Here is a 12,641-nt window from a genome sequence, read left to right on the forward strand (position 1 = left end):
CTTATCAGAAATCTTATCAGTTTACATAAAAGCTTATTGCTTTTAAGCGCACCATGTGCCACAATATCGCATTTTGTTTCTGTACTTTGTTTCATGTCCATTTTTATTGTCATCTTATCAAATAATAATAAAAAAAACAAAGAAAATCTCATCAGGATAAAAGTGCTTGAACAGTTTTAAATTATCAAAAGTCCAAAGCTAAGTTGTGCAACTTGATATCATAAAAAATGAGTCCTTCAGTCTTCTGTTTTCTTTGAGTGCGGAGTCTGATTTTTGTGTTTCCTTTAAAAAGAAAGAAAAACATTTTTATATTGCATTTTTATTTGGAAGCTGCAACCACCCAACCTCTCTATCTGCAAGTCTACAAGGATCCACGGGGACCTTTCTTACCAAAAACTTGTAACTGTGAGCTGACTGTTCAGCAGGCAAAGAAAACCAAGAAGGACAACATGGATGCTTGTTGTTATTCAAAGGGGATTTGCTTTTCCCATGCCATGCAGGGCAAACAGATGGTTTAAACTCTTGACAAGATATCACATAAATCCTAGAGACCCTGATTCCTTCTTAAAGTCAAGAAAGAACCCTTAACAGTTGCGTTCCTAGGATGCTGCACACTCAGATCTTACCAAAGCATCTTTTGATTTCTAGTATGCTTCAACAGACTTTGTCCTTCATTTTGTCAAAGTTCTGCATTTTCAAAGTCTCACAATCCTTTGCTCACATCTGTGATGCTGCAGGGAGAAAATATTGGAAATTTTGAATTTATTTGCATCCTAATGTGCTGAATCAAAGGACAGCAAAGCATAAATCACCAACATAAATGGGTGTTGGATAGCCAGGTAACCGCTACCAGCTATTTAATGGCCAGGACAGTTATTCACTTGCTATCTATAGGGTTTAAATGAAGTTGGGTTCATTAGCATGGAGTAAACAGGCTTGCTGGTACGGAGCATTGTATTAATATGTTCTCCAAATGCAAGAAAGGTATGTTTATTGTATTACTTTTTAGTCTAAGAAAGACATGCCTTGGTGAGACTTGTCCTACTAAGGAAACATCCAATAGCTGCTGCTTTTTGTGAGCACTGTGCAAATATTCTTGTAGTTATACTTATTGTAAAATGTTGGCCAGCTACCACCAGACTGAGATGTAAAACTATATATTTATGCATGCACATGCATAACAAACTTCAGCACAGTTGGCCTAAACTGTAGTATGAATGCAAACATATGCACATCTACAAAGACCCAACTTGTTTGCACATGCTGATGCACAAACCATAAACTGGCCTTAAGGCATTTACCAGACTTTGACCCTGGAGGTTGAGGTTCAAGTAGTCAGATTCAAAAAGATGCTTTCAGATTTTGTCTATATAATTTAAATATTGGTCTTTATTAACTCCAGTAAGTAATCACACCCCTTTCCTTGAGTGAATGGTTCTTTTAATGGTTTCCATTAGATATATGTTCTACTCTAGTAGAGATGAGGCGAAATGTTGATGTGGATTGTATCATAAAAAACTTTTGGAGGTCAAGAAAATTAGATAAAGTCTATATAAATGCAGTGCATTTAAATCTTTTTAACATGTTTTCTATATATAAAATACATTACATGTAGCACTATTTAGTCTTAAGAGGGAAAAACATCCTCGTTTTGAGGTCAGAGGGGGTGATAATGGACATCTAGGACACCTGATTACTGAGGACTGACATCTAAACAAAGTGAATAGTAATGGACATTAAACACAGTTTTGTTAGGTTATGATAACATCATAAGTTGCCAGGAAATAGACACTTTCATCATGTCCATTACATGGTAGAAGGCTTAATTTTGTAGCTCCAATCCTTTTTTTTTTCCTTTCATTATTTATCTTTGAACTTTCAGTCATTTCACTGATGACTACACATGCCAATTTACATCCATACCCACACACTCATTTACACATGCTGTATATTTCATGCCAAATCTATATGAGCAGCAAGTGATGATAGCAAGAAAAAAAAAACCTGTAATTCAGCATGAAAAGTTATTTCTTGGCCTTTGAAGTAGTAGCTTGATAAAAGTGCATAAATAAATCTGGAGTTTCATCATTAGATTTAAAATATTGATTGATCATGCTGTAGGAATGATGGATAATGGTGATGCACCCCAAATATCCAGGAGACAAATGCAAACCATTGATAGAAATATCTAATCGTAAATATGGTGTTGCAAGAGCATACATCAAAAGAAAACAAGAGAAAAAAAAGTCTTGACTTGAACAAAAGGTATCACAAAGAAAAGTTTGTTTTTGCTCAGTTGTCTTTTCTAGCCGATTGTTTTGCAAGCCACAAATAATTCTGACCTCTTTCCACAAAAAGAAGTATTTTCAAGCACATGATACATTTGTCTTTTTTTTTTGCAAGTGTCTCAGTCGGATAAATGCTCATTTGTAGAAGCCTCTGCTCAGTTTTCAGCTAACAAGAACAACATAAAAAATCAATACTTTTTTTTGAGTAAGCATTTGTTTCTGCAGCAATCAGCTATGCAGAGACCTTGTTCTCCCAGCGAGCTTTCTTGTCCAACTGAGAGAGATCAGAAATGCTCAGAGAAGAACAGTTTTTTTTTTGTTTTTTTTGCCCTCTCTTGCTCATGGCAAATATACACCAAATTCATTTTGCATGTTTGAGGAGTTGTCGTAGATCACACGCTCAAGCCTTCGCCTCTCTGTCTTTAATTGTCCGTCAATCGCTGGAGCTCTTGTGGTGTTGAGGCTCTCGCGGTGGCTATCACAGAGCCAAGCCCCGTCGAGAGATGTTGAGTTTGATGTTGCAGAGCTGGAAGAGTCACAAACAAGCGCAGAGAGAAGATGTGATCTGGGATGCTTCTGTCGTGCATTCAAACCCTCTGAACGCCAACAACAATTTATTTTAATTAAGAAGAAGGAAAAAAAAAACACAACTTTCTTTTAGGGCTAAAACACAAACCGTTTGCTAAGGGTTTAACACTTGAGAGGCTGAGCTGCAGCCTCTTGACAGCTGCTTTGAATTGTAGACGTACATTTTCAAGATGTCCCTATTTTTTTTTTTTTTTTTTTTTAGTAGACCCACTTTGTGGTCAAACCAGCTTCGTTTGGTTTTCTACATCACATAAAGTCATTTATTTGTATTTACAGCAACTCCTTCCACTGATGACATGTTGTTAAAACTTTGTCTCCACATTCAATGTTCGTAATAATAATAAATAGTGCACAATGCCTACATGAATCATCAAGACGACCAACTAAAGATAAAAGAAAGTATCATTAAGATTAAAATCCATGGCTTTGAATGTAGTTCAGAGAAGAAAAAACATATTTGTAGACAATGACATTTTTACGAGAATTTACCGTGAACTTTTATTGCAAATAGTTGAGCGTGTTGGGAAAGTAAAAGTAAAACTGGAGCTAACATTTGAATTTACTTAACTGGCTGAATCAGAGCTTTAAAGTCCTCTGGGTTTATAAGAGTCTGGACGGATGTCTCATCATTGCTGGGTGGGAGTCGATTTGCAAAATTCCACACAAGTACTTAATTGATTCTCCTAAAGCAAGAATCCACTGAGTTTAGGTACAGGTTGGGTGTTTCTACTCAACCCCTCTAGTAAAATCTTCAGAAGATTAGCCAACGAGACCATTTTTTTGTGTGTTTCACCAAATTTTTTAGAAACATTTACTATAAAAGTTGCAACTTTATCAATGTTTCTGACGTCTATGTTACCTTAAACTCTCTCAATAATATTGTGGAAATGATCAAATGCTCAACATGCTGAACTTTTTGTATTATGTCTAGCATTCTGGTGGTTTGTAAAAGTGCATCTACAGCCAAAAAAAAAAAATAAATAAATAAAAACATAACATTTTTTTTTTTTTTTTGTGTGTGTGTAGCTGTAATAGCATTAAAGTAGCATTCTAAGATGCGAAATCAAAATCCTGTTATTAATATTGTTATATTATTGCGCTCTACTTTCATGCTGTAATATTTAACTACAATAAGAAACTTCAGAAAATGAAGTGCTTGGTTGGAAAAGCTGATTTAAATTACTGCAAGTTTTACAGTGTAGCATGTGGCTGACGTCATTTGTCCAATATGTGCATGTGTCGTTAGTGAAGCATCACCACCCAATGCATGAGGTAGGGATCAGTGTTAAAATAACCTGGCCAATAATAATTTATAGATATTCATACAGAACATATTGAGAGAATTAATTTCTTAATGATAAAGAAGTGAAATATAATTACATTAATGCATTATTTGGATGAGTTAACAGGGACATGTGTTCTATTTTTACTGATGCTAATGTGCCTGTTTTAATGGATTTCGAATGAAACCCATTTCAAAGAACTGCTAATGCACCTGGTGTTTGTCTTGATTTTATCTGCCCCTGGTTCTCACTGGAGAGTTTATGTTTCCCATGCTGCACCAAATTTTGCTCCAGACTATTTTCAGCTCTGATAAGGCTGTGGAAGGAAAAGATGAATCATTGCTTTACTTGGAAAAGTGTCAGATTTGTTTGTTCTAACAATTAAAGAATTGACTTTTGGCAGATGAAAAAGTGAAAAAAGAAAAATGACGACATCTAGCAGCTTCAAGACAAACACATCAGCATTAGTGTTACATATCCTGCTGTTTCATTAGTTTAGTTACATGCTCATTTGACCTCATCATGTGTAATGTTGAACTTCTTAAATTTGACCTGCAGGGAGGCAAACTTTATCCTTTTTGCTCAAGATATTTTTTATTACTACCAATTAATGCTGTATATAAAAACCTCATACAACAATGCAGAAATTTAGGTTTATTATTCTCCTTATTCCTGCATCATCGTGTCTGTTATATATACTTTATAAGCTTTATAAATGCAATTTCTTTACTTGTATTTTCTTACCTGCTGCTGCAAAATTAAAAACCAGAGTGTGAATGTACTATAACATTCAGCAGAGAATCTCAGACTTCATCCTCTTAACCTGAGCAGAAACGATCACCATAAATACTTCTCGTATCATAACAGGGTTTTGGTAAAGAGCAGGAGTGGGCATAGATTCATCACTGGATGCTCCTTAGTGTCATGTGACTCACAGATATAAATTAGGCCAATAATCAGGGACGCCTGGCGGCTGAGCTGTTGAATGCACAACATGTACATGCGACTGTGTTTTAGTCCTGAGGCACGTTTCTGCGATGGCATCCCTCTCGTGGGTTTCACTGCATACCAGCGAAGGTAGCAAAAACAAGCGATTATAGAAAAAGAAATTGGGGCAAAAATTTAGATGTTGGATGATGCTGCTGTTTATCTGTGAGTAGTGATGATGATGATGTTTCAAGTCTCAAGATATCTCCAGCGTTTAGTCAGGCTGACCTTGTTTTGTTTTTGTTTCTGAAATTGGTAGAATGGGACAATTTGTTTTAGAGGGAAACCCTCATTCTGCACTGACCTCTGACCTCCTGCTTTTGGATGCTTTATTGATTTGAACTTTAACGCTTTTGAGACATTCGGTCATATGATAGCAGATAAAATGTGTGTATCCAAAAAGCTGATGGAGCAGACAAACAGAAGCTAAAAATTCAGCTGACAGATTCTCTAAATACTGCAAAAGAGTCCAGCAGCCTTTCTGCAGCAGGGACTGTCTGTAAGCATTTACTCAGCCAAAAACAAAGAAAAAGAAAAATTTGCTCTTTTTCCTTCACACACACACACACACACACACACATACTAAAAACCAAAAAGGAAAAAAAATTAGGATTATAATCTTGAAAATCAGCAGTCTTGCCTGAGGCAGACAGCTGCAGAACTGTAAAGCTCCAATTTAGGTGTTGGACTTTAAAAACCATAAAAACCCAAGTGAATTTTCTACTTATTGATTTTTCTGGAACAAAATTTTAACTTGAGTCAAAAAAAAAAAAAAAAAAGGCAGGATGGATAATGGTGCTGCAAATTTATTAGGAGGGGAAATACAAACAGAGAAAGCCACATTTTATTTATCTAGTTATTTATTCTTAGAAATCAATAATAATTTTTAGATAAGAACACTTTTAGTCATTTGATATTTTTAGTAACAATTTTCGCTTTTAATTTAAAAAGAACAAATACAAGTCGAACAACCCCCACACCCCCCCATCATTTACACCAATGTATTCATTAAGTACAAGGTTCCTCTATAGGTCACACACCGACTGTAATCCGTTTTCACGGTGAATATGTGGCCCCACCGAGGGGAGCCTGCGCGCAAGAGGTGCCACTCCAGGCTGGATGTAGATGAAGAGTGTGAGTTTTGGTGGTGGGGTGGAGGGGGGGGTGGTCTAAGCTCAAGTGTGTGAGAGTGAGGGAGGAAGAGGGAGAGAGAGAGGGACGTGTGTGTGTGCGCGCGCGTGTATGTGTGTGTAAAAGTGCTTCGTTTACATGCAAGTACCGTGGAAGTAAATTACGCGTGACAATAATTCACCCAGGACTGGATCCACTTTCCAGTGGAGAAAAAACGGGAGGCAGAGCAGCTTCGGCCTCATCGTTTCTACTCACCTCTGCCCTCCTCCGCTTTCCTTCTTGGTTTTTGGATGAGAAGCCTAAATGGCAACATTTCATAGCGGATATTTGAAAAGTCAAACTTACCAAAAGATATATTTTTGTTTGTTTGTTGGGGGGGGGTTGGGGGGCACTTTTGCGCCTCCGAGCACTCCTGCTGTCACAGAAAGAGAAAAATGAGGAAGAAAAGTTATAGGACACATTTCTTTAATAATAACGCACAAAAACTCCAAGCAGAAAGGAAAAGCTTGTCACTGTGTCATTTCTTTTCTGCTGCATCTTTTTGTCTGATAAGGGGGAGGTGTGTTGGGGGGTGGGGGGGTGCATCAGCCAGTTCAGCCTCTTGATTGATGATTTAATTAGCCATAGAGTGGCGAACTGCAGGAGGACAGGACACAAAATAATACTTTATTTACATAACCAATCAGGGCGCCGCAAAGGTGGAGCTTCCTCTCTCTCTCTCTCTCTCTCTCTCTCTCTCTCTCTCGTTCTCTCTCTCCCTGTGTGTGTGTGTTACAAGTCAGGCATGGCTGAGATGGTTGACTTCTTTAATAAATTCATTCTATGTATAGAACGAAGAAGAATAATAACAATAAAACTAAATCCTAATAACCCTGGAATTTTCCTGTAATATCCCTACGGGAAGCCGCAGCATCGCTGCCTTCACTTTATTTCACTTCATGCTATTTTTCACATTTTTTCAGCTCATTTTAGTGCCGTCAGACATGAGCCATTGCTCTCAGACTTGTGTAATGTCAACATTATTTATTTTCAGATGGCTTTAGTGGGTTATTTAGTGGCAAATGAGCAAAACCCAAAATGAATAAATCAATATAGGAATATATTGTCTCCTGAATTTGGCTGTAAATGTACATATACACATATGTTTTTTTATGTGGACACCTTTTTAAGTGTACCTGCTGATGCTGCGCAGGTACATCACAGGTGAGAAAAGAGCATGATGCTCTTTTTCTCTTTTTAAAATTAATCACCAGTATTTATTCTTTTTTGAATTTAATTTAATTTAATTTAATTTATTTTTACTTCTCTGACCCTATCATTCCATCAGAATCAGATTAAAATATTACTAAGTGCGCTTTGTAACGTTTAAAAAGATTTCTTTTAACATTCATTTTCTTAAAACATTAGAAATCACAATAAATAATAACAATAAAAATAAAATACGTTACTTTTAAAGTAAAAATAAAGACTTATACAATAAATAAAAAAATGCCCCACACGGACACTTTTTGCAGCGTAGATAGAAACTGAACATCCCCAAAACCTTTTTGCAGTCGCTGCCTATTACAATAATGAAGAATTGTGGCTGAAAACTCCGGCATCCGGTCTTTTCTGTAAATTAAACGCAGTGGAAATGGATAAATATAGAGAAAACAGTCCTTACATGACAGCAGCCGGTGAGGATGAAGTTTATCCCCTCCAATAATAATATTTTAAAAAAGTAAAGAAAGGAAAAAAAAAAAAAAAAAAAAAAAAAACTGTCGCCTGTTCTTTTCTCCGCGTCAAGCCCCGACATAGTTGGTTTCGCTCAAAAAACAGAAGAGATGGTGAAAGAGAGAGGAGAGTGAGGGAAAGAAAAAGGGAGGAGGAGAAGGGGGAGAGAGAAAGAAGAAGGAGAGGGAGGGAGAAAAAAAACTTCAACCCAGAAGATGCTCACGTTTTTTTGCTCTCCTCAATTATCCCCTCCCGTGAAGATAGGTGGCGTGCGTTTCAGGGGGCTTCTCCTCTGTGTTACACGGCAAAGAAAAGGAGGTGGAAAGAAAAAAATGTCATTAGAAGAGGCGTAACACGTCAGTCCCTACCCAGGTTTGTTTCCTGGAGTGGGTGTAAGACATCAGTTGTAAACCTGCCCTAGCAGGAATAGCGGTCCCTCCCTCCTCCCAACTATTTCTAAGGCTTTATTTCTAAGGCTTTATTATCACCGGTGGAAAAGGATCCGCTCACCGACGCGCTTCGGTATCATCCCTTCCTCGCGACTCCTATCCGCAAGACCCCTCTTTACACCTCCTAAAAGAATCAGGTATGTACCTCTTACTTTGTTTTATATTTTTAGCCCTTTTTTCCGGAGAATTGTTGGATATTAAACTTCCGCGCGCCTGCGTCAGAGTTAGATCAACTTTGCCGTTACCTGCGCAGGTGGAGAAAGGTGCGTTTGCAATGATTCCTCTTTCCTTTTTTTCAAACCCCCGAGAAGTAACGGATTCCTGTCGGGCTCTGACAGCCGGGGAAAGGAGTCATTTTTTCCGCGCCTTTGCTGCCACACGACACCGCTGAAGAGAACATCCCGATTCCCACTCTTGAGTCACTTCAGCTTGTTTTTCTATCAAATTCTATCATCCAGCAACAAACGGCCACAGCAAGCAAAACAACAAACAAACAAACAAAAAAACCTAACAGTCAATATTCACTCATTCTAATAAGTGTTCGTACATATATATATAAAAAGAAAAATAAAAAACAAGCGAACCGAACAAGCAAACGATTTGGGGTCTTATCGCTTTTGTTTATGCACCATTTGTGCCTTAAAGATTTTCCTCTCAGACCGAAGTCATTTGGCACATTTAATCAATTGTCCCCCATCTGTTATTTATCAGCTGTTTACATGAGAGTTTGGATTCAGTTTATTAAACCTCGAGGTACAATTTTCCCAGGCGTAGCCAAGTGTTTGTTGGAGTTATATGACTTTTAATCAGACCACACAGTGAAGACTGACTCAAAGCTGATGCTTATATATGCTCGCTTTTTTGCCGTCAATCTCAGCTCCGGATCTGGCCCCTAAAAAATTGACAGGAATTTGATTTACTAACCTGTTTTGTATTCAGATTGAAAGCGCAAAAACATGACCAGATTAATACATTGAATTAAACTGTTAATTATTTGTAATAGTAAAGAAAAAAAACCTAAAGCAGAAACTTTTTTTAAAAAAAAACCAGCGTGTCATGTTTTCACTGGAGCCCTAACATGAATTGTGCTCTTGCTAATAAGAGAAATGATCTCTTCCTCCTCCTGCTGTTTAAAGCGGAGAGCCGATCAGTTGAAAATCAAAATTAGATGGACACGGATCCCCTCAGAGCTCCGTCTCATACTTTCACCCACGGCTCGTTCCCTTCGATCCAAGTCCCTTTTCTTTTCTCGTCCGCGTGCGGCGCAAGTGGCTCCTCCACTCCTAATGCTGATGGTGCTTTGTGTGTGTGTTTCCCGTCAGATATCAAGCTGAAATCAAGGAATCGAGTCCATGCGAGCTGCCATCTGATCCCCCACACACTTATCAATGAAGCAAGAGATCATGGCGGATGGCCCCAGGTGTAAGAGGCGAAAACAAGCCAACCCGAGACGGAAAAACGGTAAGAATATAACGGGGGTAGACGCACCGATTGGTTTAATGGGGAGGAGTTGGGGGGTATCTTTGAATGGGAACCTGCTTTGAAGGCTTCCACTGCGGCTTAGGGGTGTGTGAGAGTCCGCGGCTGGTGCGCGTAGCTGTCTTTCCCCTTTTACGCAGGGATAAAGGCACCGTTATCCGAGTGAGAAACTGTGCGCAACGCGTCCTTCTTTCTACCATAGCTCTGGGATATTTAAAAGAAATATATTTATTTAGATGTATTTATGGGCTTGAAATGTGTGTTTTTCGGTAGAGAAGAGGAGGTTAGCTGAGAAGTTGTGGATGTTGGAAAGTTCCGGTGCCGGCTGGTTTCTCGCCGGGACAAAACCTCGCCATGGGGGACTTTGTTGCGGTCACTCAGACAGTCGCTGGCTGGAGGAGCTCGGTGTACAAAAAAAGAAAGAAAAAAAAAGTAAATTCTTGTGACTTTTTATTTGTTTTCCCCCTTTTTTATTCACGTATATCCATCTTTTTACCTAAAACGCATTCTCTATTAGTTTTTCTTGTATAAAATAATTCACAGGAGGTTGCTTCAGCCCTTAAAAAAGAGAGAAAAAAACCTGTGCGTTTTTTATTCACACTTGTCACTAAGTTTACTGTAGTGAAGGGACCATAAATAAATTGGATGACATGTCCGATAAACGCTGGACATTAATTGGGTCTGGACTGGAGCGCTGGAGGTGGAGATTTGTTGCTTTTCCTTCTCCGTTTGACTGCATTCTTTCCCACAAGAGGCAAATCTGCAGTGACATTTCCTGGCCCTGTTATTCCTGATCATTCCATATAGGCTCCAAACACTGGCGAAGTGAAGGAGTGTGTATGCAAGTGTGTGTGTGAGAAACATCGAGGCTTATATTTGCTTTCTCCACTACAGTTTTTTAATCTCTGCCCCCACAGGTTATTTATCTAGATCAGATTTCATTTATTGATTTCAAACAATCAATAGTAGACAAGCATTTTGTTCCACACTAAATAGCACAAGAGCATAATAACAGCAGCAGTGAGGTGCAGATTTCGTGTGGAAATGTGCATCAGCTGGATTTATAAAGAAAAAAAACACAGAATAATAAGACACATTCAGAGACATGGCAGGGTGTTTATCTGTGGCCACCTGTTTTCTAAAGGAGAGAGGAGGAGAAAAAAAACAAGCTTGGCTTTTGTATGAAATGATAAAATAATGTTTGCAAAGCAAATATAATTTTCACACCTTTAAACCTGACAAGAGGCGGCAGAGTGTGTAAAGAATATTTTTATCTCCCACAGTAACATAGTCCATCTTTAAAGCAGCAGAATACACATTTAAAAACAAAAACACTTATTCATTTTTTTTTCTTCCATGACAACAAGATTGTCTGATGACCATACTGCTTCTCCCCCCCCTCCTCTTCCTCCACCTCCTCCTCCTCCTCCACCACCTCCTCACCCCCGGTCTTCCCCCCCTCTGGGAATGCAGAGGCTTATTGAGGCTTGGCCACTCTCCCCTCTCCCTGCCTCTGTCTCTGTCCTCTTCCTGCCTGGCTCGATGGAGGGATGGCAGGGCGAGGCGTGTGACGGCCGCCACGACCAACTCCACCAAAGCAAAAAAGGGGGGAAAAATGTATGCAGACATGCAGAGAAAGGGGGGGTTGAGTCAGTTTTTTGTAGCAGATGCAAACTTGGATGCGCTCAGACTTCGCTTTCTTCCTCTAACTAACAAATCGGATGAATCTACACAAATGTGATATAAGTGCAATTACAGCTAATTTCTCTTAATGGCTTTTGGAAATGGTGGTGTGTATGCCAGCATGTTTGGAAGTAATTTATAATTTGTAGGCCTTCTGCCTTTATTTTTATTTAAAATTCTGCAAAATGTTTTACATCTGCTTTAGTTTTTTTATATTTTAATTGAACAGCAGAGGCCCAGACTCCTTGTTATCATTTCAAATTTACGGTTTCGAGAACTAGAATTGCTCAGATTTTATTTTTTCCTTTTTTTTAAGTTGTTTTTTACAATAGCACGGATGGATGGATTTTGGCTTTTGTTCCAATTAGTATTAATGAGGCATTTGCTCTCTAAGTTGTCCAACCAATGACATTCTCCTCCAGATGACTGTTGGCCTTCAGGGTTGGAGGTGCTACAGTAGCTTTACTCACTCACTGCCCACTCTGTCATGTGGTATTTAACCACAGTTCATGACTTATACAAACCTGCACGCCACTGTCAAGTCTTACAGCAGAAAGGAGAGAATTACATTTTAGTATCATCGTCCTGCTCCCCGCTGCTCAACCGCAACAACAGCAAAGAAGGCAACCCCTTCTCCTTTCCTGGTGTGAAACTTGATCTCAGCAGCGTGAAGCGTTTGAGAGTTTGGCCCTTGCCAGGTGTTGCTTGTCACATCCAGCTGTGAGCGGCCAACAGAAACACACACCTGTTCTTATTTTCTTACTCAACCGGCATCAAAAAAACAAGCTGGCTCCTGCTGTTTTTTTTTTTTGTTTTTTTTTTGTCTTTTTCTTTTTGTTTTGGATGAAATGTTGCATCAAACTGTGGCAGCGTTTGTCTGAAAGGACTGAGGATGTTGCATTAGTTTTCTTATGCTTTAGATTTTTCTCTTTTTCCCACATGACATGTTTAGTGTCGGGACATACACTGGTTACATAATCTGGGGCAGCAGCAATAAGAAGAAGCAAAAAGGCAAATCTTTATCTCTATGGCTGCTGGAG

The 12,641-nt window shown here is 38.8% G+C and overlaps 1 protein-coding gene and 1 long non-coding RNA gene across 5 annotated transcripts in view; one reads left to right on the forward strand and one right to left on the reverse strand.

The window, feature by feature from the left end:
• Positions 1–6,662: 6,662 nt before the first annotated feature.
• On the reverse strand, positions 6,663–8,904 carry LOC121635448. The gene is made up of 2 exons (XR_006009463.1): positions 8,685–8,904; positions 6,663–8,282 (listed from the first exon to the last, which is right to left on the reverse strand). It is a non-coding gene; the product is annotated as an uncharacterized LOC121635448 (long non-coding RNA).
• zeb2b (zinc finger E-box binding homeobox 2b) overlaps positions 8,274–12,641 on the forward strand; it is a 77,449-nt gene continuing 73,081 nt past the window's right edge. For all 4 annotated transcript variants that reach the window (XM_041978584.1, XM_041978586.1, XM_041978585.1 and 1 more), the window contains exons 1-2: positions 8,274–8,576; positions 9,762–9,900. In XM_041978584.1, the coding sequence (XP_041834518.1) occupies positions 9,828–9,900 (73 nt within the window). In that variant the 5' untranslated portion in view covers positions 8,274–8,576; positions 9,762–9,827. The remainder of the gene's footprint in view (positions 8,577–9,761; positions 9,901–12,641) is intronic.

Source organism: Melanotaenia boesemani, chromosome 24 (genome assembly GCF_017639745.1).
Source record: "Melanotaenia boesemani isolate fMelBoe1 chromosome 24, fMelBoe1.pri, whole genome shotgun sequence".
In the NCBI taxonomy this organism is placed as follows: domain Eukaryota; kingdom Metazoa; phylum Chordata; class Actinopteri; order Atheriniformes; family Melanotaeniidae; genus Melanotaenia; species Melanotaenia boesemani.